General features: G+C 45.4%; 1 protein-coding gene across 2 annotated transcripts in view; it reads right to left on the bottom strand.

Annotated features, from left to right (window-relative positions):
* Positions 1 to 27457, bottom strand: part of LOC147443243 (glycine-rich protein) — a 148765-nt gene extending 121308 nt beyond the window's left edge. The window contains exon 1 of one of the 2 annotated variants that reach the window (XM_086529153.1): positions 27144 to 27457. In XM_086529153.1, the coding sequence (XP_086385279.1) occupies positions 27144 to 27255 (112 nt within the window). In that variant the 5' untranslated portion in view covers positions 27256 to 27457. The remainder of the gene's footprint in view (positions 1 to 27143) is intronic. The other variant, XM_086529154.1, reaches the window with a different exon arrangement.
* Between the last annotated feature and the right edge of the window lie 228 nt (positions 27458 to 27685).

Consider the following 27685-nt stretch of genomic DNA (forward strand, 5'->3'; position numbering starts at 1 on the left):
AAGTCACTTAAAAATAATAAGTGAAAAATGTCAAAAATAAGGAAAATAGGGTAAATGCACTGAAAAATTCCCCTGAAGGATTCTGATGGGAATGCTTATGATCATGTTGTGTGCAACCAAAGGATATGCATCTACACTAAGTACCTCGGCATGCACGGTCTACGAACAGACTCACAAAAGTGCCAGATCACTTCTAAATCTAGACTGACTGGACTGACTGAACCCTTATCATGTTGTAGCTTGTCCTCGGACACATAGGGTTGGATGTGTCATGTGACATCCCCTCCTTTTCAAAGTGAGGTACTAGTACCGAACTGTATGGCGTCGAGGGAGATCGCCAATAGCATCCGGAATCCTGGAAGGGACTCTTCGCCGGCCCACTCGGATGTGTGGGTCGTGCGGTACTTGAACTTCATAAAGGTCTGCAACGCTCTGATACCAATGTTAGGTGCAGCGGAATGAATGTTTGCGCTTTGCTCAACATGAGTGCTCCGAACTGTGCTCAAGGTTCCTTTTAGTTCTTATGGAAGGGAGAGCCTTCCGTTCTTAATGAGAGAGTGCTATGATTATAAACAAAGTGAATGGACAATGTGCATGCAAGTGTATGAGACTGAGAGATAGAGAGGGAAGAGAGATACGACACCAGAGACATTGTAAAACCCTCCTCCGAAGGCCCCACTCTCGTCGGAGAGAGTGGTCTACTTATGATTGCACCATCTGGTACAAATGGTATGTATGAGACTGATGCAAGTCTAGGCTATGTTGACGACAACGACGGGGATGACGAGGCCGACACTAGGGCTGAAATCTGCCATCTTTCTACTGCTGTCCAAAACTGCTATGGGCTGAAATCTGCGACTAGTCCAAAAACGCTGATTTGGGGGCTGTTTTCGGTGGTTCTTTGACGCTGAAAATCTGCAGGTTTAGGGCTGAAAACTGAGGATCTTCAAGGCTGGAAACTGATGGTCTTAACGGGGCTGAATCTGCTACTTGTTTATGCTTGAATCTGCAACTATGTCATGGCTGAAATCGCTGCATAAACTGTCCAAGGCTGAAACTGCAAATCTGCTAACGTTGAGATCCAAAAACGCTAGAGACTGAGGTTGACCAAAAACGCTAGGCTAATGTTCTGCTGCTGGGGAGATCTGATGCACAAACGCTATCTTCCTAGTTCTTCTGGCGATAATCTCTTGATGAGAAAAACGCTAGGGAGAGAGACTGCTTGGCGATGGTGCTTGATGCAAAAACGCCTCTGACTTGGAGGGAATCCACCAAGGTTCTGTTGAGAAGTTGTCTGCTGAGCTTGGCTCATGTTGCCTCTTTTGCCATTTAGTGCTAACTTTGCTTTGCTTATATATTTTCTTAGCAAAATTGCCCTACCTACTTTTGTTGGAAAGTCACTTAAAATTAATAAGTGAAAATGTCAAAAATAGGGAAAATAGGCTAAATGCATTGCGGGTAGGAAGTTTTACCACTTTCCCCTTATGAGATGCTTGTTTCTTAAGTCTTGCCTTCTGAAACTTGAGTAAGACTAACTGTCCGACTGTTAAGTCTAGATTCCTTCTGTGCTTGTGTGCAGCTTTCTTGTGCTTTTTCGGAGAGCGTAGAATAGCTCTCCTAACTTGCCCGTAGACGGTGTCAAAATCCCGGACAAATTCATCTGCTGCAAAGATCTTATCCTTAGTTAAAAGGATGGGTGGAAGCAAAGGCTTACCATAGAGAATCTCAAAAGGTGCTTTCCCCGTCGATGAGTGTATGGTATTGTTATACGCATACTCGACAAGAGGCAAATATTTCTCCCAGTCAGATTGCCGGTCTGACACATAAGCTTTTAACATATCCAATACTGTGGAATTGGCTATCTCACTTTTCCCGTCCGTTTGAGGATGGTAGGCAGATGAAAAATTCAGCTTTGTACCAAGATTATCCATCAAGGCACGCCAAAAATTTCTTGTCATGCGAGGATCTCGATCACTCACAATAGACTTAGGCATTCCATGATGCTTAAAGATCTGTGCTAGAAAGACCCTAGCCATATGATCTGCTTTGATCGTTTTCTTGACTGGTATAAAGTGTGCTTGCTTGCTAAACCTGTCCACAATGGTCCAAATCGCGTCATTTCCAGTCTGAGTTCTAGGGAGCTCCATGATAAAGTCCATGGCAATACTTTCCCAAGGTTCATTAGGCACAGGCAAAGGTTGTAGCAACCCAGGCATCTTATGCCGATCATACTTCACTTTTTGGCAAACCAAGCATTCCCTGACATACTTATCAATGTCTGCTTTAAGGCTAGGCCAAAAGAAATATCTTTCCATTGCTAAGGTCGTAGGGAGAATATCCCAATGACCCGCATAAGGCGAAGCGTGTGCTTCATCCATGATCTTCTTTCTTAATGGTTCCGCCACACATATGGCCTGATGGTGGTAGAGATAACCGTCCCAAATGGAATAGGGAAACTCATTCTCTCCACGATGTAGCTTTCCCTAGATGGTGGAGAAGTCTGGATCATTTGGATATAAATCCGATAGTGCTTCTAATTCTTGGTGATACACCGAAGTGATAGCGTTCACCCTTGGCCGCCTAGACAGTGCGTCTACGACTACATTCTTACTCCCAGCCGTGTGAAGGATCTGGAGGTGAAACATAGACAAAAAGTTTGCCCACCTCATCTACTTCTCAGATAGTTTCCTTTGCGTAAGAAAATACCGCAAACTCTAGTGATCAGTCTTGATCACAAAATCCGCTCCTAGAAGATAGTGCTTCCAGTTGGATAAGGCGTGAATCACAGCCGAGAGTTCCTTTTCGTAGATTGATGCATGCAACTCTGCATCCTTAAGCCGTCTGCTTTCATAAGCCACTGCATGGCCTTCTTGGTTTAACACTGCTCCGATCCAATCGCCTGAAGCATCGCAGTGAACCTCAAATGGTTTCCTTAAGTCACGCACTATCAAAATAGGTCCATGGCTTAGCAAGTACTTGAGCCGATCAAAAGCTCCTTGTTGTCTAGATCCCCATCTGAAAGGAATCTTCTTCTTTGTCAAATCATGAAGTGGTCCTGCTACATGAGCAAATCCTCGGACAAATCTTCGATAATATGAACATAATCCCAGAAGGCTACGTCCATCATGTACCGTAGTGGGAATAGGCCAATCTTCTACCACTCTGATCTTGGCAGGATCCATACTCACTTGATTGTGAGAGACTATATGGCCGAGATAGTGTATCTCTGAGAGAAAGAACTCGCTCTTCTTTGCATTCACATGCAACTCATGCTTTCGTAATTCTTGAAACACTAAGTCCAAGTGCTTCCGATGTTCCTCTTCTGACTTAGAGAAGATAAGTATGTCGTCAAAGAATACTCCCGTAAAAGCTCGGTACGGGCTGAAAATGCGGTCCATCATGCGATTGAACGTCGCAGGAGCATTGGTCAAGCCGAGAGGCATTACCAAAAATTCATATAGTCCAAAGGTTGTGCGGAAAGCACTCTTATGGACATCCTCAGGGGCGATCCGTATCTGATGATACCCACTCTTTAAGTCTATGCGACTAAAGACACTTGCACCCTGCAACTTATCAAGTATATCATCAATCCGAGGGATCGGAAAGCGATTCTTGATCGTGATCTTGTTTAAAGACCTATAGTCTATGCACATTCGAAACGTGCCATCTTTCTTCTGCACCAGTAGAACTGGAGAGCAGTAGGGTGAAGCGCTTGGCCGTACTAACCCTTTCTGTAGAAGCTCGTTGACTTGCTTCAAAATTTCCTCTTGTTGAGCAAGACTCACCCGATAAGGGGGTTGATTAGGAGGCGAGCTACCCGGTATGAGATCTATGCGGTGATCTTCCGGGCGTACCGGAGGGAGTTCATCAGGAAGTGTTTCCGTGAAACAATCTTTGTACTTTTCAATAAATTGAAGACGCTTAATTTCCAGACTAGAGAGAGAGTCCCTACTAGTTTTATCCTTTGCAAAAATCAAGTAAGCGGAAACACACTTCTTCATTTCTTTCTTAATGGAGATATGGCTTACAATTGGGAACTGCCAATCTCTTGCATCAACTTGAATCTTTATTTTCTTACCCCCATGATCAAAAGTGAGGGTCTTTTCCACATAATCGGGAATAGGTGTCATGTGAAAGTGCCATGGCATACCCAAGATGATATCACATCCCTCGATAGGTGCCATCAAAAATGATTCGCGGTCCTTGTACTCGCCAATCCGAAGATTGAGCTGTCCTTGCACGGGAGTTGCATTGGTTGTCAACCCCTCGAATGCCGATCCGGATGTAATCGGTGTGCCAAGCTGAGCCGGTGTGAGGCACAATCGTTCCGCAGTATCCAGGGAGATGAAGTTATCCGTGGATCCTGGATCATAAAGAATCAATGCTCGCTGGTTGTTCAAAGACCCCCAGCCCTTCAAAAGTTGACGCTTCCCTTTCTCAGATTCTGTGTTTCCTTGAACATCTGGAATTGAGTTCGAGCTTGGCGGTGCGGGTTCCTTCCTTGCTTTCTCTTGCCTCGTAGAGGCTTGTTCTTGCCGTTGCTGCTTTAGCGGGCAATCCGGTTTCATATGTCCTTTCTCGCCACTGTAGAAGCATCTTCCTTCCTCTCTGAAAGTTTGAAGTTGAGTAGGAGAAAGATACTTAGTTCGCTTGCCATTGCCCTCTGGCTTCTTAGAGTGATCATCGTCCCTAGATGGAGGACGTTTTCTTCCTTGGCTCCCATGGTCATCGTAGACCCCTCTTTGTCTTGCACGGTAAGTGCTATGCTCCATTTTTCTGGGTGTCCCAGTTGAGTGCAAATCCTCAGCAATGATTGTTGACTCCCATCATCCTTTGAAGAGTGTCATGCGGATACACCTTCATACTCTTTCGAAGTTGCGGTTGGAGACCCGCTTCGAACTTTCTTTTCTTTTCCTCGTCGGCAATCTTCATGAAGGGAGTGACCTTCAGAAGAACCGACCAATACTTGTCCACATAAGTCGTTACTCTTTCATGTTCCTTCTGGGCAAGCCAGTCCCATTCCTTCCGTATGTCTTGCTCGAAGTCAAGAGGAAGAAATTGTTCATAAAATTCAGATTTGAAGCTCTCCCAAGTTCTGGCCTGAGAACCTTCCAGAATCTTGGCTAACCACCAATTACTTGCCGTTTCCTTGAGGTGCATCCCCACATGGCATAATTTGGATCTTTCTGTGAACTGCCCATTGGTAAAGGCGACTTCAAACTGTCTGATGAAGGACAGTGCTTTGGAGATGTCTCTCCGTCCGTGGTAGGTTTCGAACTTGATGTCCTTGTCGCCCGATTTGAAGACTCTCATGCGATGTTGAGACTTGCGACCATGCTTCTTGAATCGAGGCTTATCTTTAGGTTGATGTAGGGTAGTGGCAGTAGTAGCGGCTTCCTTCTTCTGACGAGATGATCGAGAAGTAGAAGTATAATCAGGAGAGTAAGATGGAGATGAGATAGAGATGTCCTTGCTCTCGTCTAGCAGAGAGAGCGCTTTTTCCTAGCCTTTCCGTGACGTAGGCCGTTCATTCCGATCCGAAGATCCTTTGTGCACCTCGGCACGTTCTTCTTCTCTTGCCTCCTGTGGTCTCACGCCAACAGTGTTGTCTGGATGCTTGGCTGCATCAGTTCCATTCGTTTTCTTCATTCCGCCCAAAAGCTTTTGGACATCTGGCAACAGTAAAATTTGTTGCAACTCCGCAAGCTAAGCTTGCACTTGTTGAAGCTCCTCTTCAGCGCTTCTCCCTTGGCTCGACATGGTTCTTCCCGTTCTTCCCGGAATCGTCCTTCTTTGCAAAGAAAGAGAGGAGTCCGAGCTCTGATACCACTGTCACAAAACGGGAGCATACACGAGCACTTAGAAAATCTGAAAATTATAATACTTTGCAAACCTGAGAGAAGGGAGAAGATCGACACAGTATTGGGGACCAGAAGATGGGCTAGTCCCCCCCCCCCCCCGTTAAGAGTATTCTTTTATTCAGGGAGAATTCTTACACAAGCACGAGAACCCGAGGAAACCCCTCCGTTCTGTAATCTTAGATCCGAAGGTCGTGCTTTCCCGTAAAGGGCTTGGGCACAGGGCCGTTCCTTCTCGTAAGGGACTTAGGCGCGAAGCCGTACTTTCTCGTAAGGGACTTAGGCGTAAAGCCGTACTTCCCGTGAAGGGCCTTCCCGTAAGACGGGAGATTCTTGCAAAACAAACCACACAAAGCAACAATTCTCAATGCGTATCAACACTTTATACCTGTCGCTCCTTGCTCGGAGAATCGACCTGCGTACTCAGTCGTCACGCGAACACTTGCAAGTTCCGTCGCCAGCCTCTACTCCAGAATCCCAGCGCTAGTGTTTTTCTGCTGCTTCCGGCTCCTCCAAACTGAAACGCTTGCTACCCTTTTATAGGGTCTGACACCCGGCAAGAATAGGGGTCCAAAAGCAGAGCTTGGAGCTCCTAGAGAGAGGAGAGAGAAAATCGTGTTTCCTAGAGAGAGGAGAGAGAGAGAGAGAGAGAGAGAGAGAGAGATCGCAATTCAGCCCCCCTGCGTAGGTTTTAGCGCTGGCTTCTTTTTTAAGGGCCTTGCTTGCTTTATTTTATTAATAAAAGCCTGGTCACTTAAAAGTGACCGGCCACTTTAATAAAATAAAGTGTGAACCTGTTCAAACTTTAAAAACTCACTTAGTTAATGAAAACAATGCTACACAAACACATTCCAGGCGTCCTCGGGTGCAGGACACGACACAGATGCAATGCAAACACAGACTCCTCGCGAGAAAACATCTGTCCTCCCGCGACGTTCCTGCTTTTCGTAAAAAGCTTCATTGAACCCATCTTTATTCTTGTGCTTGCGTTCTTACGCGTATTTTCTTACTCAATTCGGATTTCCTCCTTAGCCTACGGGATGCCCCCTTACTGATGCACCCGTCACCCATCATGTGACGCATCAGGGGCACTCGTAACCCGGCCCTTTCCACCGAACTTACAGAAACTCCTTCGCGATGTTTACCATCACCTATCAAATGACACATCAGAGTTGTCCGTTCTTGATGGCAGTTCCTGTAGCTACAATCTTTTAACATTTCTTAGTGCACATAATAAAATATCCTAAAAAAGAGATTAATCTTTAAAAATAAGAAAATAGTCCAATTAGCAACAGTGCCAGCTCACTTCTAATCTAGACATGACTGGACTGATTGAACCCTGATCATGTTGTAGCTTGTCCACGGACACATAGGGTTGGATGTGTCACGTGACATCCCCTCCTTTTCAAAGTGAAGTACTAGTACCGAACTGTATGGCGTCCAGGGAGATCGCCAACAGCATCCGGAATCCTGAAACGGACTCTTCGCCGGCCCACTATGATGTGTGGGTCGTGCAATACTTGAACTTCATAAAGGTCTACAACGCTTGCTTCTTTGGGCCGCGGCGAAAGCGACAAAGTCTTATGTGGCTCCTTCAATGCTTCAACTTCGTATAGAGTCGTGCTTCTTTCTTCAAGAATTTCCATGGCTGAAAATTCCTGAAACCATTACGAACACAAAAACATGAACATACCCATTCCATGTAAAGTGAATGCAAAAAATCTTGTCTTCCTCAAAGACTATGCATGTGTTAGGTGCAGCGGAATGATTGTTTGCATTTTGCTCAAGATGAGTGCTCCGAACTGTGCTCAAGGTTTCTTTTAGTTCTTATGGAGGGAGAGCCTTACGTTCTTAATGGAAAGTGCTATGATCACAACAAAGTGAATGGACACTGTGCGTGCAAGTGTATGAGACTGAGAGATAGAGAGAGAAGAGAGATACGACACCAGAGACATTGTAAAACCCTCCTCCAAAGGCCCCACTCTCGTCGGCGAGAGTGGTCTATTTATTGATTGTACAAAGTGGTACAATGCGGATGCAATGGACTGATGCAACTTGGGACTATGCCAGTGACGACGACAGGGATGACGACGACGACTTTAGGGCTGCAATCTGCGGTCTTCTATCTGATGATTTTCGGGTTGATTCGGACTACTGAAAAACGCTGATCTGCTGCGTTTTTAGGAGGCTGAAAATGGGGGTATCGACAGGTGCTTAGGGCTGAATCTGCTACTGTTCTTAAGGCTGAAAACGCTGCTGCATTTGCTGCACTTAAGGCTGAAAATGAAAACGCTGGTTCATCTCGTATGCTGAATACTGAAAATCAAAAACACTAGGACCTCTTGTAGGTTAGTGAAAACGCTGGTTGGCTGGGATTGATGGCGATCACTGCAAAGCTGAAAACGCCATGGCTAGGGGGAGGTTGACGATGTTCCAAAAAACGCTAGGGTTGTGGAGGAAAAACGCCCAGTCTAATGGGGTGCTTGAAGGGTACTGCGGGGTTCTTGCTGAGAAGATGCTTGTCGAGCGGGGAGCTCCTGCTGCTTCTTCTGCCATTTAGTGCTAACTTGGGTTTGCTTATATATTAACTTAGCAAAATTGCCCTACCTACTTTTGTTGGAAAGTCACTTACAGATGATAAGTGAAAAATGTCAAAAATAGGGAAAATAGGATAAAATCCCTGGAAAATTCCCCTGACTGATTCTGATGGATTCTGATGGGAATGCTTATGATCATGCTGTGTGCAACCAGAGGATATGCATCTACGCTAAGTGACTGGGCATGCATGGTCTACGAATAGACTCACAAAAGTGCCAGATCACTTCTAATCTAGACTGACTGGACTAACTGAACCCTGATCATGCTGTAGCTTGTCCACACACACGGTTGGATGTGTCACGTGACAGCATGCAACGTAGATGAACAAATAGACGGAGTGCTAAACCGTTCACCACATACACACAAACAATGAGATCGAATGTTTGTCTTTTGATCTAGAGCAATCAACTTTGGCAATTCACAATGGAAATGCCCATGCTTGGTGCTCATACTTTCATGTGCTCTTTCTACAACTGTGTCGTGCCAAGGAAGAGACATGGAATGTGACTTCCTTACGTACATACTTTTCAGCTTTTCATGAACAATCCGCATACATCTGTGCTCATTCATGAGTGGAACGTGCTCAACATACAATATGTCATGCCTAATAAAAGGGATCACATAAAGACGCTGACTAAAATACAGGAAACGATCACGAATGAAACACTCGAACAATACGTGCGTATCAATCATGCGAACACATAATACTTCTTATGAGGGTTCTTTGGACCTAGGCTCGAGAGCCAAGATCGGTTCTTCCTGAATGATCGAATCGTCATGTGGGGGTTCTTTGGACCTCGACTCGAAAGCCAAGATCGGTTCTTCGTGATTGATCGAATCTACAACGAGGTTAGCTTCGCTAGAAAAAGCATCCACTAACACATCATCCTTGTGAACAATCACATCATCTTCATGCAACTCATCATGCTCGTGAGAAATCACATCTTGATCATGCAAATCATCGTGCTTGTCATTGTCATCCAAATCATCATGCTCATCATTTTCAAGCAAATCATCATCATGCAAATCATCATGCAAAGCATTGTCATTCAAATCATCATCATGCAATTCATGTGTGTCTTGCTTTGGAGAAGAAGAGACGGAGAGAGTCTCCTTTTCCTGATTCTCTTGCATCTGTGCCTGAACTTGAGAAAAGAGTCGCAAGAACTCTTTCATGCGTTGGTCGCTCTGTTCTTGTCTTGCTTTGCTCTCGCGAAGTATGGCTGCCACTCTTTCTGCGTATTGACGCTCTATGGCTGCCATCTTTTCTTCGTGTTCACGCTCTATTTCTGCTTTTCGGTCTAACTTCTTGTCCATAAACAACTGCGGCAACTCCTTCATAGAAGTTAGTGAAATCCTTGACGTAGATGGGGAAGGGGGAGGGTCGAAAAACCTCTTGGTGGGGAAAATTCTTCTTCGCCTCTCTCATGCTCATCACCTCCGAGCGAAGTATCCATTCTGCTTCGAGTGATGACCATCCACTGAAGTCTTGGGTTCTTGTGGGTTCTTGTGGTCTTGGGTTCTTAACTTCACGAGGAACTTGGGTTCTTGGGGGTCTTGGGTTCTCGAGGTCTTGAGTTCTTGAGGTTTTCTTTCGCTTGCAAACCTGTGTTTGAGAAGGATCTTCTCTTCACCCGAGTTCTACTCCTTTCCGCGTGCGCACTCCTTGGCGGCCTTGCGCTCACACCAAGGTTGTTTTTCCCACCTCACGTCATTGGCCGGCCGCTAAGTGCACGGTCCGCTCGCAATGAGTGAAAAAGAGACACAAGGGGAGGCTGGACAAGCCCTTCTTTCTTGGGATTCCTGTCACTCTTCAAAAACACGATTAGGAATCGACATGCCCAAGCGAACTTGGGTTCGTGCGACCGCAACAAGCAAAAAAAATTCTTGTGATTCTTGTGGTTCTTTCTTGAGTGATACAAAACACTGCCAAAGCTCTGATACCAATGTTAGGTGCAACGGAATGAATGTTTGAACTTTGCTCAAGATGAGTGCTCCGAACTGTGCTCAGGGTTCCTTTTTGTTCTTATGGAAGGGAGAGCCTTTCGTTCTTTATGAGAGAGTGCAATGATCACAAACAAGTGAATGGACACTGTGCGTGAAAGTGTATGAGACTGAGAGATAGAGAGAGATAGAGAGAGAAGAGAATACGACACCGAAGACATTGTAAAACCCTCCTCCGAAGGCCCCACCCTCTATGGCGAGAGTTGTCTACTTATGATTGCACAAATCTCTACAATGCTTGGACTTGCCGACGGTGTCGACGACGATGAGGACGACGGCGAGACGGGCTGAAATCTGGTAACTCTAGGGGTTGACATCTGCAAATCTTCTATCTACTAAATTCTGACTCTATGTCGATGACAATGTCAATGGCAACGATGCGACGACGACGCGCTGAAAACGCAGATGCTGAAATCTGCGTTTTCCAGGTTGAAATTGTAAACCTTGCAGGATCTGACCGTGCGGCAAGGAACTGGTGAGGTCTGTGAGGTTCGGAACTTGATCTGCGGTGTCTAAGGTCTGAAAACTGAAAACGCTGAGGTTTCTTGATGTTTCGTCGCGGTGAATCTGCAAAACGCTGGGGCTGATCTGCAAATCAAAAATGCTAGGGCTGAAACTGGTTCTGTTGTTCGCCGGATGTCCTGCAACTGCAAAACACTAGGTCTCTTGTTGAGTCTTCTGTCGCCAAGGATCTGCAAAAGCAAAAACGTTGGCTAATCTGGTCCAAAAACGCTAGGTGGTTGTTGTGGAGCAAATACGCTAGGGCTTGGGGTTCTGCTGAGAAGTTGCTTGTTGAACGAGTGCTCCTGCTGCCTCTTCTGCCAATTAGTGCTAGTCTAGGTTTGCTTATATACAAACTTACTCAATTTGCCCTACCTACTTTCCAACAAAAGTCACTTAAAAATAATAAGTGAAAAAAGTCAAAAATAGGACTCGAAAATTCCCTTGAAGGATTCTGATGGATTCTGATGGGAATGCTTATGATCATGTTGTGTGCAACCAAAGGATATGCATCTACACTAAGTATCTGGGCATGCACGGTCTACGAACAGACTCACAAAAGTGCCAGATCACTTCTAAATCTAGATTGATTGGATTGACTGAACCCTTGTCGTGCTGTAGCTTGTCCACGGACACATAGGGTTGGATGTGTCACGTGACACTCGAGGAGTGAATTGATTTTGATTGTTTTGGTACATAAAAGTTTCTTTAGTCTCTTAGGGCTCAAAAACAAGTTTGCATTCCATTAACTTATAGCCAGCCTCTAGTCAACCCTTTCATGATCATAAGATCTTGCATATGTTTTGAAAGGCAATACTCACATCAAATTATATATGTGAGGACAGTGGCACTAGGGGAGCACAGTGTGCATAGCATAGTTACAAGGAATGGCCATTTTCAGGTCCCCGATCGCCGTTCCCATCCTGTTCGAGATCCCCGAATCATGTTTCAGACATGAGTATCCGAAACAGGGAATGGTATTTCATGCATGTTGCCGTTCCCAATTCCGGGTAACCATGGTGCATAGTCCTTGTGGTGCAAGGCGCCCCCATTGGGCAACCCTAAGAGGTGTATGGAGAGCAAGGGGGGTTAGCATCCCTAGCGTTCTTCTGGCTCTGTCTCTGCTAGTGCGCATGCAAGCATGTCAAGGAACTGCTAGAAGTCTTTGCGTAATGCTTCCAACATTGCATTGGTCTCACAAATGCTCCTACAACGCTCAACAAGATGATGGATAGGATTTTTAGAGAGTACACGTCACTTGTGGGCACCTTTTTCAATGACATCATCGTGTTCTCTAAAAGTGAAGCCGAACGCAGACACCATCTCTTACAAGTTTTTCAAGCACTATGGCGACATAGATTGGTGGTCAACAAGAAAAAAAGCAATTTTTTCTTGCGAGAAACACACTGTAGAGGTTGTAAAGATGGACCCGAACAGAATAGAAACCATAGGAGATTGGCTAGATTTGCAAAATGTACATGAAGTTCGAAGCTTTTTGGGCTTATGTTCGTACTACAGGTGGTGCATTATAAAGTTTGAAGAGATTGCTTCTCCCTTACACATTTTGACTCAGAAAGAAGTTCCCTTTGCTTGGACATTCAAAACTCTTAAGGAAAAGTTGACAATTGGTCATGTATTAGTCTTAGTAGATTTGCAAAAACAATTCAAGGTTTACTGTGATGCGTGAAATACAGCCTTGGGACAGTCTTAATGCAAGAGGACCATATTGTGGCCTATGAAAATAGAATGATTTCTAGACCAAAGCGGGTTGCACAGATCTACGAGAAGGAGCGATACATGCTCTGACTCAGTGGAGACATTTCCTGCTCGAAGCAGATTTTACAGAGTTTACATATCATCAATCTCCGATACTTCTTGCCCCAAAAGCAACTTTCAAGTAAGCAAATGAGATGGGCGAACATTTTGTCACAATTCCACTTCCAAATTGTTCATGTTACGGGATAGAAGAATTCGGTGGCAGACGCAATGTCCCGAAAGCCACAAGTATTGGCCATTTCAACAATACATCATCAGACTTTTGAAGATATGATTGATCAATACGCTTCAGATCCAAATTTTGCAAACATGTCAGGTGCACACTACAGTTGCGCCACATGGACAAGCTTCTGCTATTGTCTAGCATCAGTCTTAGCTTAGCTTAGGACCTAGCCTGTGCCTCTAGCAGAATGTGCATGATCAGGTAGGTCATAGTTGCATACCCTCAGCACTATATGGCACAGGCACCTTCAAATGGAATCAAGGGTGGAGGTGAGAATGGTGAGGCGCGTGCATTGTAGGTCGTGCGATCAGGCGGCCCAAATTTACAAATTCGCGCGACCCAAATTTACAAGATTGCGTGACCCGAATTTACAAAATTGTCCCAAATTCACAAATCGGCCCGCATTTACATATGTGGCATTGAAATGCCACGTACTTCCATGAACGCATGCGAGCGTGGTGGTTAGAGCACATGCACCGCACGGGGGAGGTCGTGGGTTCGAGGCTCAAGGTGAGGATCCGAATTTACCTACTAGCCCAAATTTACGTGTTGGCCCGAATTTACTTTTGTAAATTCGGCCCGAATTTATAAAAACACATTCGACGACTCACCGTTGATCCCATTTGAAGGTGCCCGTGCCAAATAGTGCGGAGGGTTGCATACCCTCTCTTGCACAGTACAATCATTTTAGCATATAGGCGTGTGAACAGTCCCTTAAGTCACGTTAATAATAAGTGCTTTTCTAGCATAATTGGTCAAGGTAGTGGGGGCTGGATTAGTGGCTACTCGACCCAGCTTTGCTTGGCTACATAGAAGACCTGGGGGGTCTCACCTCCGAAGGTAAGAAGAAGTACAAGTACCCACAACACTGTAGCACAAGAACCAGCAGTACCAGCGTTTAGTACCTTCAACAGCCAGCGTTTAATACCTCAGCCATCAGCATTTTCAGCCCCATCACTCAGCGCTCCTCAGTCCTCATCACAAGCACTTCCCGCATTCAGCTTCTACCTACCCCACCCTGCGATTGGGAGTGGCACCCCTTGCGTTTTGCAGCAGTCCAGCACCGTGCAAGTAGTTTCAGCCCATCGCTTGGTGTACAGCAGTATTCAGCATGTGTTTTGCAGATCCTCAGCATTCAGCACTTCAGTGTTTCAGTACCGCAGCAATCAGCCAGTAGTACCCTCAGTAATCACCGTATTCAGCCCTCTGAACCACTAGTGTTTCCAGCATTCAGCCTTAGCCGCTCAATACCAAGTATCCATAGCAAGTACCCCTCAGCATTTCAGCAGTTCCAAGTATCTACATCAACTACCCAAGAGCACCCCACTATGCTTTGAGAAAAGCACACAACTGGAGCTCTAATACCACTATAACGGGATAGAACCATGTGCCAATGAAAAAGACCAGATGAGACAAACTTTATGCACTTCAAAACAACTGAACTAAATGAGATGCACGACACACGAGACGCGGAGTAGCGGAGGTCCACCCCAAGAGAGAACTGGCCCCAAACCCTGGCGCCCCTTTCGGTATTTTTTTATATTGCTTCCACACTTTACGGGGGGGGTGGGCTGGGCTCTGCTCTGCTCTGCTCCTGCTCTTGCAAAGATTCCAGAGAGAGAGTGTAAGGTGCACCGGAAGTGAATGTTAAACTTTGCTCAAGATGAGTGCTCCGAACTGTGCTCAAGGGTTCCTTTTACTTATGGAAGGGAGAGCCTTCCGTTCCTTTAGTGAGAGTGCAATGGACACAAACAAAGTGGATGAACACTATGAATGAAGGTGCTAAGACTGAGAGATAGAGAGAGAAGAATACGACATCAGAATGTTGTCAAACCCTCCTCCAAAGGCCCCACTCTCTATGGCGAGAGCGGTCTACTATTGATTGCACAAATCGCTTGGACTTGCCGACAATGTCGACGACTCATGAGGACGACGACGAGACGGGCTGAAATCTGAAAATGCCAAGGGCTAAAATCTGCAAATCTTTATCTACTGAATTCTGACTCTATGTCGGTGACGATGTCGATGGCGACGATGCGATGACGACGCGCTGAAAACGCAGATGCTGAAATCTGCGTTTTTCGGGCTGAAACTGCAAACTTCGCGGAATCTGACCGTGCGGCGAGGATCTGCTACGGGAAGGTGAGAAATACGAGGTTCGCGGGTTCTACTGCGGGTACTAACTGCTGAAAACTGAAAACGCTAGTGTTCTTGATGGTCTTGTCCCGAAGATCTGCAAAAACGCTGAGGATCATGCTGATGCAAAAACGCTGGGCTCAATCTGTATTCTGCTCCAAAAACGCTAGGCTGAATTCTGACCTACGAGGGAATCTGGTAACGCTAGAGGATATGTTGGTCTTGCTGTCGCCAAGAATCTACAATTGCAAAAACGCTAGCTGATCTGATGCAAAAACGCTAGGTTCTCAGATGGCTGAAAACGCTAGGTCTACTGCGGGTGTTGGACTTGCTGAGAAGTTGCCTGTTGAGCAAGGTGCTCCTGCTCCCTCTTCTACCAGAAAGTGCTAGCGCTAGGTTTCTATTTATACAAACTTAGCAAAATTGCCCTACCTACTTTCCAACAAAAGTCACTTAAAAATAATAAGTGAAAAATGTCAAAAATACCAAAAATAGGTCTATGCATTGTAAAAATGCTCCTGATGGTTTCTGATGGAAATCTGATGATCATGTTGTGTGCAACCAAAGGAGACGCATCTAATCTAAGTGTCTAGACATGCACGTTTTGCGAACACACTCACAAAAGTGCCAGATCACTTCTTATTATAGACTGATTGAACTAAACTGAACCCTTGCCATGAAGTAGCTTGTCCACGTACCTCCTTTTCAAAGTGAGGTACTGGTACCGAACTGTATGGCGTCGAGGGAGATCGCCAATAGGGTCTCGAATCCTGTGAAGGACTCTTCGCCGGCCCACTCTGATGTATGGGTCGTGCGATACTTGAACTTCACAAAGGTCTGCAAGGCTAGCTTCTTTGGGCCGCGCCGAAAGCGACACAAAGTCATCTTCAATGCTTCCACTTCGTCTAGAGTCATGCGTCTACCTTCTTCAAGAATCCCCGAGGATGAAAATTCCTGAAACCACTTCGAAGACAAAAACATGAACATATCCATTCAATGTAAAGTGATTGGAAAGCTCTTGTCTTCTCTAAAGACTCTGCATGCAATGTAGATAAACATAGAGACAGAGTGCCAAACCGTTCATCAAACACATGCAAACAATGAGATCGAATCTTTTCTGTCGGATCTAAATCAATGAACCGTGGCAAATCATAATGGAAATGCCAATGCTTGATGCTCAATCCTTCTTGTGCTCTTTCTACGACTGTGTCATGCCAAGGAAGAGACATGGAATGTGACTTCCTTGAATGCATACTTTTCAACTTTTCATGAGAAATCCGCATACATACGTGCTCATTCATGAGTGAATCGTGCTCAACGTACAATATGGCATGCCTATGAAAAGGGATCACATAAAGACGCCGACTAAAATACAGGAAACGATCACAAATGTAACACTCGAACAATGCGTGCTGACTAATCATGCGAACACATAGTACTTCCTGTAAGGGTTCTTTGGACCTAGGCTCGAGAGCCAAGATCGGTTCGCCGTGTTTGATCGAATCTTCCTGTGGGGTTCTGTGGACCTCGACTCAAGAGCCAAGATCGGTTCTTCGTGATTGATCGAATTTGCCTTTGGGGGGGGGGGGGTGGACCTCAACTCGAAAGCCAAGATCGATTCTTCGTGATTGATCGAATCTGCAAGGAGGTTAGCTTTGCTAGAAAAAGCATCAACTAAACCATCATCCTTGTGAACAATCACGTCTTGATCATACAAATCATCATGCTTGTCATTGTCATTTAAATCATCATGCTTATCATTATCACGCAATTCATCATGCTTATCATCATGCAAATCATGTGCGTCATGCTTTGGAGAAGAAGAGACTGAGAGAGTCTCCTTTTCCCGAATCTCTTGCATCTGTGCCTGAACTTGAGAAAAGAGTCGCAACATCTCTTGCATTCGTGCTTTGTTCTCGCAATCAAATCTTGCTAGTCTTTCTTTGTTCTCGCGCTCGTGCTCGCCATTCTTTCTTCGTATTCACGATCTATGGTTGCCCTTCTTTCTGCAGATTCACGATCTATAGCTGCCATTCTTTCTGCTTTTCTTTCTTCTCGTTCTAACTTCCTTTCCATAAACAACTGCTTCAACTCCTCCATAGGAGTTAGTGCAATCCTTGGCGTAGATGGGGAAGGGGGAGGCTCAGCAAAACCTCCTGGTGGAGAAAATTCTTCTCGCCTCTCTCATGCTCATTACCTCCAAGCGAAGTATCCATTCCGCTTCGAGTGATGACCATCCACTGAAGTCGTGTGTCCTTGTGGGTTCTTGTGGTCTTGGGTTCTTAAGTTCACAAGGAACTTGGATTCTTGGCGGTCTTGGTTCTTGGGGTTCTTGAGTTCTTGAGGTTCTTGAATGAGGTTCAAGAGGACTTGGGTTACGTGCGACTGCAACAAGCAAAAAAAATTATGTGGTTCTTGTGGTTCTTTCCTTGAGTGATACAAAAAACTCTCAAAGCTCTGATACAAATGTAAGGTACAGTGGAAGTGAATGTTGAACTTTGCTCAAGATGAGTGCTCCGAACTGTGCTCAAGGGTTCCTTTTACTTACGGAAGGGAGAGCCTTCCGTTCCTTTAGTGAGAAAGTGCAATGGACACAAACAAAGTGGATGAACACTGTGAATGAAGGTGCTAAGACTGAGATATAGAGAGAGAAGAATACGACACCAAAATGTTGTCAAACCCTCCTCCGAAGGCCCCACTCTCTATGGCGAGAGCCGTCTACTATTGATTGCACAGATCTCTACAATGCCTGGTGTCACGTGACACATCCAACCCTATGTGTCAGTGGACAAGCTACAGCATGTTCAAGGTTCAGTCAGTCCAATCAGTCTAGATTTAAAAGTGATTTGGCACTTTTGTGAGTCTATTCGTACACCGTGCATGCCCAGTCACTTAGCATAGATGCATATCCTCTGGTTGCACACAGCATGATCATAAGCATTCCCATCAGAATCCATTAGAATCAGTTAAGAGATTTTTCCAGTGATTTTCGCCTATTTTACCTATTTTTGACATTTTTCACTTATTATTTTTAAGTGACTTTCCAACAAAAGTAGATAGGGCAATTTTGCTAAGTTAATATATAAGCAAACCCAAGTTAGCACTTTCTGGCAGAAGAGGCAGCAGGAGCACCTTGCTCAATAGGCAACTTCTCAGCAGAACCCAAGGACTTCTAGCGTTTTTGTTTCACAACAACTTGGCTAGCGTTTTTGGACAAGACACCACAGATCAGCCAGCGTTTTGCATTTGCAGAGCCACGGCGACAAGATCACAGCAGATCAGCCTAGCGTTTTTACATTTGCAGAACCTCGGCGATAGAAAACCCATTTTCAGCCCTAGCATTTTTGCATCTGCTAGCAACCTCAGCGTTTTGCAGATCTATCGCGACAGAATCAGCCCTAGGATCAGCGTTTTCAGTTTTCAGCAGTCAGACATCGCAAATCAAGTCCCGAACCTCGCAGATCTCACCTTTTCGCAGCAGTTCCTCGCCCCACGGTCAGTTTCCGCAAGGTTTACAGTTTCAGCCCGAAAAACGCAGATTTCAGCATCTGCGTTTTCAGCGCGTCGTCGTCGCATCGTCGCCATCGACATCGCATCGACATAGAGTCAGAATTCAGCAGATAGAAGATTAGCAGATTTCAGCCCATAGCGTTTTTGGACAGCAGTAGAAAGATTGCAGATTTCAGCCCTTAGGTAGACCTCGTCATCGTCGACATAGCCTAGACTTGCATCAGTCTCATGCATACCATTTGTACCAGATTGTGCAATCAATAGTAGACCACTCTCGCCGACGAGTGGGGCCTTCGGAGGAGGGTTTTACAACGTCTCTGGTGTCGTATCTCTCTTCTCTCTCTATCTCTTAGTCTCATACACTTGCACGCACAGTGTCCATTCACTTTGTTTGTGATCATAGCACTTTCCATGAAGAACGGAAGGCTCTCCCTTCCAGAAGAACTAAAAGGAACCCTTGAGCACAGTTCGGAGCACTCATCTTGAGCAAAGCGCAAACATTCATTCCGCTGCACCTAACATTGGTATTAGAGCTTGGCAGTGTTCTGTATCACTCAAGGAAAGAACCACAAGAATCACAAGAATTCTTTTGCTTGTTGAGGTCGTACGAACCCAAGTTTGCTTGGGCGTGTCGATTCCTAATCGTGTTTTTGAAGAGTGACAGGAATCCCAAGAAAGAAGGGCTTGTCCAACCTCCCCTTGTGCCTCTTCTCACTCATTGAGAGTGGACCGTGCACTTAGCGGCCGGCCAATCGACGTGAGGTGGGAAAAAGCAACCTTGGTGTGAGCGCAAGGCCGCCAAGGGGTGCGCCCACGGAAAAGAGCAGAACTCGGGTGAAGAGAAGATTCTTCTCAAACACAGTTTGCAAGCGAAAGAAAACCTCAAGAACCTCAAGGACCTCAAGACCCTCAAGAACTCAAGAAACCAAGACCCCCAAGAACCCAAGTTCCTCGTGAACTTAAGAACCCAAGACCCTCAAAAACCCAAGTTCCTCGTGAACTTCAGAACCAAGACCACAAGAACCCACGAATTCAGAATGGTCGTCACTCGAAGCGGAATGGATACTTCGCTTGGAGGTGATGAGCATGAGAGAGGTGAAGAAGAATTCTCCCCACCAGGAGGTTTTTCCGACCCTCCCCCTTCCCCATCTACAACAAAGATGCACTAACTCCTGTGGAGGAGTTGAAGCAGTTGTTTATGGAAAGGAAGTTAGAACGCGAAGAAAGAAAAGCAGAAAGAAAAGCAGAAAGAGAAGCAGAAAGAAAGGCCTACGAAGAACGAAGGGCAGCCATAGATCGTAAATACAAAGAAGGAATGGCAGCCATAGAGCGTGCGGACGAGCAAGCACGCTTGGAAGAAAAAGAAAGTCAAGCCAAATTTGATCGCAAGAACAAAGCAAGACAAGCCGAATTTGATCGCGAGAACAAAGCCCTAAAAGAAAAGAGCGACCAACACATGAAAGAGTTCTTGCCACTCTTTTCTCAAGTGCAGCCACAGATGCAAGAGATACACGAAAAGGAGATTCGCTCAGTCTCCTCTTCTCCCAAGCATGACACACAAGATTTGCATGATTATGAGAAGCATGATGAATTAAATGACAATGATTTGCATGATGATTTGAATGATAATGATGAGCATGATGTTTTGGATTCCAATGACAAACATGATCATTTGCATGATCAAGATATGATTTCTCACAAGCATGATGAGTTGCATGAAGATGATGTGATTGTTCACAAGGATGATGTGTTAGTGGATGCTTTTTCTAGCGAAGCTAACCTCGTTGTAGATTCGATCAATCACGAAGATCCGATCTTGGCTTTCGAGTCGAGGTCCAAAGAACCCCCACAGGACGATTCGATCATTCAGGACGAACCGATCTTGGCTCTCGAGCCTAGGACTCAAGAACCCTCACAGAGAGTATTATGTGTTCGCATGATTGATACGCACGCATTGTTCGATTGTTTCATTCGTGATCGTTTCCTATATTTTAGTCAGCGTCTTTATGTGATCCCTTTTCCTAGGCATGACATATTGTACGTTGAGCACGTTTCACTCATAAATGAGCACGAATGTATGCGGATTGTTCGTGAAAAGCTGAAAAGTATGCATTCAAAGAAGTCACATTCCATGTTTCTTCCTTGGCATGACACATTCGTAGAAAGAGCACATGAAAGTATGAGCACCAAGCATGCGCATTTCCATTGTGATTTGCCACAGTTGATTTTTTTCATCAAACAGAAAAGACTCGATCTCATTGTCTGCATGTGTTTGTTGAACGGTTTGTCACTCCGTCTCTATGTTCATCTACATTGCATACACAGTCTTTAGAGAAGAAAAGATTTTTTCCACTCACTTTACATGGAATAGGTATGTTCATGGTTTTGTGTTGGAAGTGGTTTCAGGAATTTTCAGCCTCGGAGATAAAAGAAAGAAGCATGACTCTCGACGAAGTTGAAGCATTGAAGGAGCCACAGAAGACTTTGTGTCGCTTTCGGCGCGGCCCAAAGAAGCAAGCGCTGCAGACCTTTATGAAGTTCAAGTACCGCACGACCCACATATTAGAGTGGGCCGGCAAAGAGTCCCTTCCAGGATTCCGGATGCTATTGGCGATCTCCCTTGACGCCATACAGTTCGGAACCAGTACCTCACTTTGAAAAGGAGGGGATGTCACGTGACACATCCAGCCCTATGTGTCAGTGGACAAGCTACAGCATGTTCAGGGTTCAGTCAGTCCAATCGGTCTAGATTTAGAAGTGATTTGGCACTTTTGTGAGTCTACTCGTAGACCGTGCATGCCCAATCACTTAGCATAGATGCATATCCTCTAGTTGCACACAGCATGATCATAAGCATTTCCATCAGAATCCATTAGAATCAGTTAAGGGATTTTTCCAGTGATTTTCGCCTATTTCACCTATTTTTGACATTTTTCACTTATTATTTTTAAGTGACTTTCTAACAAAAGTAGGTAGGGCAATTTTGCTAAGTTAATATATAAGCAAACCCAAGTTAGCACTTTCTGGCAGAAGAGACAACAGGAACACCTTGCTCAACAGGCAACTTCTCAGCAGAACCCAAGGACTTCTAGCGTTTTTGCTTCACAACAGCTTGGCTAGCGTTTTTGGACAAGACACCACAGATCAGCCAGCGTTTTGCATTTGCAGAGCCACAACGACAAGACCACAGCAGATCAGCCTAGCGTTTTTGCATTTGCAGAACCTCGACGACAGAAAACCCATTTTCAGCCCTAGCGTTTTTGCATCTGCCAACAACCTTAGCGTTTTGCAGATCTATCGCGACAGAATCAGCCCTAGGATCAGCGTTTTCAGTTTTCAGCAGTCAGACATCGCAAATCAAGTCCCGAACCTCACAGATCTCACCTTTTCGCAGTAGTTCCTCACCGCACGGTCAGTTTCCGCAAGGTTTACAGTTTCAGCCCGAAAAACGCAGATTTCAGCATCTGCGTTTTCAGAGCGTCGTCGTCGCATCGTCGCCATCGACATTGTCATCGCATAAGAGTCAGAATTCAGCAGATAGAAGATTAGCAGATTTCAGCCCATAGCGTTTTTGGACAGCGGTAGAAAGATTGCAGATTTCAGCCCTTAGGTCGACCTCGTCATCACCGTCGTCGACATAGCCTAGACTTGCATCAGTCTCATGCATACTATTTGTACCAGATTGTGCAATCAATAGTAGACCACTCTCGCCGACGAGAGTGGGGCCTTCGGAGGAGGGTTTTACAACGTCTCTGGTGTCGTATCTCTCCTCTCTCTATCTCTCAGTCTCATACACTTGCACGCACAGTGTCCATTCACTTTATTTGTGATCATAGCACTTTCCATGAAGAACAGAAGGCTCTCCCTTCCACAAGAACTAAAAGGAACCCTTGAGCACAGTTCGGAGCACTCATCTTGAGCAAAGCGCAAACATTCATTCCGCTACACTTGACACCTGGACTTGCCGACGATGTCAACGACGATGAGGACGATGACGGGCTGAAATCTGAAAATTCTAAGCGCTAAAATCTGCAAATCTTTATCTGCTGAATTCTGACTCTATGTCGGTGACGATGTCGATGGCGACGATGCGACAACAACGCGCTGAAAACGCAGATGCTGAAATCTGCGTTTTTCGGGCTGAAACTGCAAACTTCGCAGGGGTTAACAGTGCGGCGAGGATCTGCTGCGAGAAGGTGAGATCTACGAGGTTCGGGGGTTCTACTACGGGTACTGACTGCTGAAAACTGAAAACGCTAGTGTTCTTGATGGTCTTCTCGCGAAGATCTGCAAAAACGCTGAGGATCGAGCTAATGCAAAAACGCTTGGCTGAATCTGTATTCTGCTCCAAGAACGCTATGCTGAATTCTGTCCTGCGAGCGAATCTGCTAACGCTAGAGGATCTGTTGGTCTTGCTGTCGCCAAGAATCTACAATTGCAAAAACATTGGCTGATCTGATGCAAAAACGCTAGGTTCTCAGATGGCTGAAAACGCTAGGTCTACTGCAGGTGTTTGTCTTGCTGAGAAGTTGTCTGTTGAGCAAGATGCTCCTGCTGCCTCTTCTGCCAAAAAGTGCTAGCGCTAGCTTACTATTTCTACAAACTTAGCAAAATTGCCCTACCTACTTTCCAACAAAAGTCACTTAAAAATAATAAGTGAAAAATGTCAAAAATAGGGAAAATAGGTCTATGCACTGTAAAAATGCTCATGATGGATTCTGATGGAAATCTGATGATCATGCTATGTGCAACCAGATGATATGCATCTAATCTAAGTGTCTGGACATGCACGGTCTGCGAACAGACTCACAGAAGTGCTAGATCACTTCCTATTCTAGACTAACTGAACTGAATTGAACCCTTGCCATGAAGTAGCTTGTCCACGTACACATAGGGTTAGATGTGTCACGTGACACAGAGAGAGAGAGAGAGAGCCCACCCTTCGAATATAAAGGCCATACAAAAGAAGTACATGAAAAGCATCAACCAAAAAGCATTTGGTCCCCAAAGCATTTAGTTCAAAAGCAGCCAAGCAAATCTGGAAAGCAATTCGCAGAAATCCGTATAGTGCCACGTGGCAATCAGCGTGATTCACGGAAGTGCAACCACCTCATCAGCTTTACGCTATGCAATTATTTTCTTAGTGTGTGGAGATCTTGTTTTATCTCTAGGCCCCATCGTACGGGATCCATAAGTTGGTATAACTTTAGTGTTTAGGCTTTAGCCGACTCTGCGACAATCTGTACGTTGGTGAGAACTGCCGCTTCTAGGGTTTTAGGCCACTTCGCCGGGATCTACAGGTTGGCAAGGGTTACGCTCGAGGATCCCTAACCCACCGGGTCTTCAGTGGCTTGACACGTCAACAGTTTGTGACATTGGCCAAGGAAAAATACCCAAGTAAGAGCATGTATGGCCAAAGAACAAAGCCAAAACCCTAGGCTAGACATGGCTAAAAAATTCAGACATGAGAAAACTGGTTCATACTGGTCGAACACAGCCACAAAACTGTTAAGAGTTTTGGCATCTCAAGTGAACAGCCCAATGTGATCCCATTATTTAGTTTGGCTTTTAGGTATTTATTTTACTTATTTGTCAAAGTCTAGGTAGGGCAATTTACTGAGGTTGCTATATAGGCAACCCCTCGCCTCCATTGTATTCCATCAATTCATTGCCAAGGTTGGTTGGGTCAGGAGCATCTCTCTCTCTCTCTCTCTCTCTCTCTCTCTCTCTCTCTCTCTCTCTCTCTCTCTCTCATCATCGACTTTGACATGGTATCAAAGCTACGTGCTCCTTGACGTTGGGAGAGCAAGGAAGTCCTTGAAGAAGAGGAGAAGAAACCCGAGGCGGTGTCCAAAGTCTCCCTCCACAGCGGCGGTCCAAAACGCTCCTAACACGAAGCTCTTGCCATTGTGCTTGTAACACTCCCTGCGTTTTGGAACGCCATGAACTACAACTTCGTCAACGGCCCCTGCTAGCAAAGCCTAGCGTTTTTTTCGCTAGTGTTATAAAACGCTGCAGCAAGTAGCAACGTCGACGACAGTTGTTGGGAACCTCTTTAGCAACGGCAGAAAGCTGTCACAGTACTCTAGCGTTAAAACGTTGTACTCAATAAGCCCTTGAAGATGACGTGGCCCCCCCATTGCTTACTAGCGTTTTAACATGTTGTGCAACTTGTGTTGCGCATTTGTGAGCACCGACAGGGTAGTGAAGGTGACCGATTGTCTTGGAGGGCTTTGGAGTGCAAATTTGTGAAGCCCTCCCCCTTGCAATGTTTTGAGAAAAGTTTGGGGAAACGAGACCTCTTTTTGGAGAACTCTGAGGAGCGGCTTGGAAGGTGGGACTTTAAAGCCCTAGTGTGTCTAGGAGCCAGCTTGGTGCAAACCCTGCAACCACCGTTAAAGTGTTCTGTGGCGGCTCGGAAACGGCGAAGATTGGAGCTTAAGAGGGGGGCGAAAAAGTGCTTTTTTTTAGGTGCAGCTTGGGAGAAGCAAGTTGTGCGGAGAACGTTTCGGAGCGGCTTAGGAATTGTACGACCTTTGGAGTGCGAGAAGGAGCACAAATATCCAGATCTTGCAACTTCAACATGGCCTCCCCTTGCTTGAGCGCCGGCAACAATAACAACCAAAACCAACAAGTGGCTATGGATAGCAGATCGACCATCCAGTTAGCCGCCTATGCTTTGACACAGTTCTCCAGGAAACCGGCAAATTGTTTGGCTCGAGATTGCAAAGCCAAAAGCAAATGGACGAGTTCGCTAGAGAACAGAGGCAAAGACAAGCTTGACACGGATGGCAATACCATTACTCAATTAGCTGCCTCGATACCCATGAGGTACGACAACACTTGTTATAAATGTGACTTGACGATTTGGAGCTTGAAGTCAAAGGCAAAACCAGGAACTCACATGAAGGCAAAGGCAAAGGCAAAGGAAATCTGAACAGAGATTACGGTAATAAAGATTTGACAAAGGAGATCGGCATGGCACACGTGGCGCCGGCCACAGTTGTCACCACTAGCTTCAGCCAGAGAGAGACTTGTGAGTGGCAGAGAGGGGCAAGGAGTGCTCCCTATAATTAATTTGGACCCTTGTGTTGGAGTTCAAGTTATCGGTGTTTGGACCCATAGGTCGGAGTTCAATGCACATGCATCTAGCAGGGAACCAATCAAACGTCTAAAACACTATGGATGGGTACGCCAATTCATTGTTGTTGGTCAGATCATGGATAGGATGTGTTCCACTGTTCATTATCTTGGAGTTTTATATTTTGGACGTGATGTGTTCACATTTCACGAATGGGGATTCTTGGACATAGTGTGGTCTACAGTTCAAGTTTCTAAAAGGCAATCGATGCTCAAGATGGCATTCTTCTAAGGTACAAAGTTGAGGGTAGCATAACCTAGTCCGGATGGGGATCAATATTGCTCTATCCTAGAGTAATTTTGAAGTTATTGCCCATGTTGACGCCTAGTCAGTGGTCTCATGTGCAAAAGCAAGTGGCACTAGCAGAAACGGTTGTATGTACCACAGATCTATCCGGTAAGGACATGTCACATCTATGTCGGACCACCCTCTGTCTTTGTTATATGCAGCTTTATATCAGCATGAGCTTTTCTCAGATCTCTCTCTCTCTCTCTCTCTCTCTCTCTCTCTCTCTCTCTCTCTCTCTCTCTGTGCCCAAAAAGTGGTTTCATACTATGTATAAAGACACCTTTGGAGATGCTTCTCCAGAGGATGTACGAGAGAGGGAGAACAATGTGAGGGCTACGTATTCATCAAGGTGGCCTATATGAAGAATGCAAAATGAACCACTAAGGAGGCGTGTAATGCCATTGTGGTCCATGCTGAAAAGGACTTCAGATCTCGCCCATGTCCGAAGAAAAGAATATCAACGCCTCTCTACTGCCCTGGGCGAGCCTGTTGAAGTATCCCACTGGCTATGAAGAGTATGTAGCAGCTCAGTCCAAATAGTTGTCAAAGTGGTGGATGTAGAGGAAGTGTGTGAGCCAAGAATGTGAGCACAACAAGCCTTCCACATGGTCCAAGAGTGATGTTGCAGATCATAGTAAAGATTCCATCCCTTTGGGAAAGGTCCAACTGATGACTTGTATCCGGAATCATCTGTAGAGTGCCTATTCTATACCCCAATGTAGTAAGCATGAAGACTGGATATGTTGGAGAGCCTTGAAAAAAGGTGTGTGACCACGGAAACTGCAAAAGCCATGCAACAACCTCCCACGTCACAACCAATCATGAATGCCAACTCTGATCAACAAACAACAAACCGCCCTCCACACTGGCTAAGCATATGAACAAACCCAGAAATAGTGTATCAAGGACTTAGGCTGCAAAGTTTTGATGAAGAACAAATGAGCAAAATGCAGTGATCAGAAGAACCAAAGCAAGCAGAACAATCACTTCAAGAACGCATATACAGCTCAGAACTGCCCAGATTTATGACACTAAGCTTGCTTCATCCGAAGTCCATATGCATGCAAAAGGAGGAGAAAGCAGGCAGATACGACAGAGATCAACTGACCTGGAATAGGCAAGGGACTGGTAGCTTGGCAGTTGCAATAATCTTCGTTGCTAGCCCCAAAGAGGTCGTCATCATATGCATCAACATTGTAGTCTTCCTCGATGTCCACCATAACTCTTAAAAACGCCCTCCTTGCTTGACAGTGTTCTTGGAATTAAACATAGCGACACAGAGTAAGAAAGAGGAGGTCGCAGTAAGGTTGGCGATGGCGCGTGTTGCGTTTAAAGTAAAAACTTCGAGCCCATCCTTTAGATGAGACCTAGCGACGAGGACAGAAATTGTATAGTCAGAGCTCTAGTCCTAAAAGCCATACGGGTCTCTAGAAATGAGCAACTATTTCAGAAAAAGAATCGTGTCACATACTACTACTGGGTCGTTTATCTGAAGGACACCGTATTACCCTTACCTCATAAAAAGGCAGAGAAGTGAGGGCTCTAACCCACGTGAGGGTAGCAAAGGCTTTACGTTCTTTACGCTAACCGCTTATGCAGCTGCCCTCAACTACACCAAAGCAGCGGATTACGTAATAAATAATAACTCTG

This window comes from Adiantum capillus-veneris, chromosome 14 (assembly GCF_014529385.1).
Source record: "Adiantum capillus-veneris isolate H3 chromosome 14, ASM1452938v2, whole genome shotgun sequence".
NCBI classification, from domain to species: Eukaryota; Viridiplantae; Streptophyta; class Polypodiopsida; order Polypodiales; family Pteridaceae; genus Adiantum; species Adiantum capillus-veneris.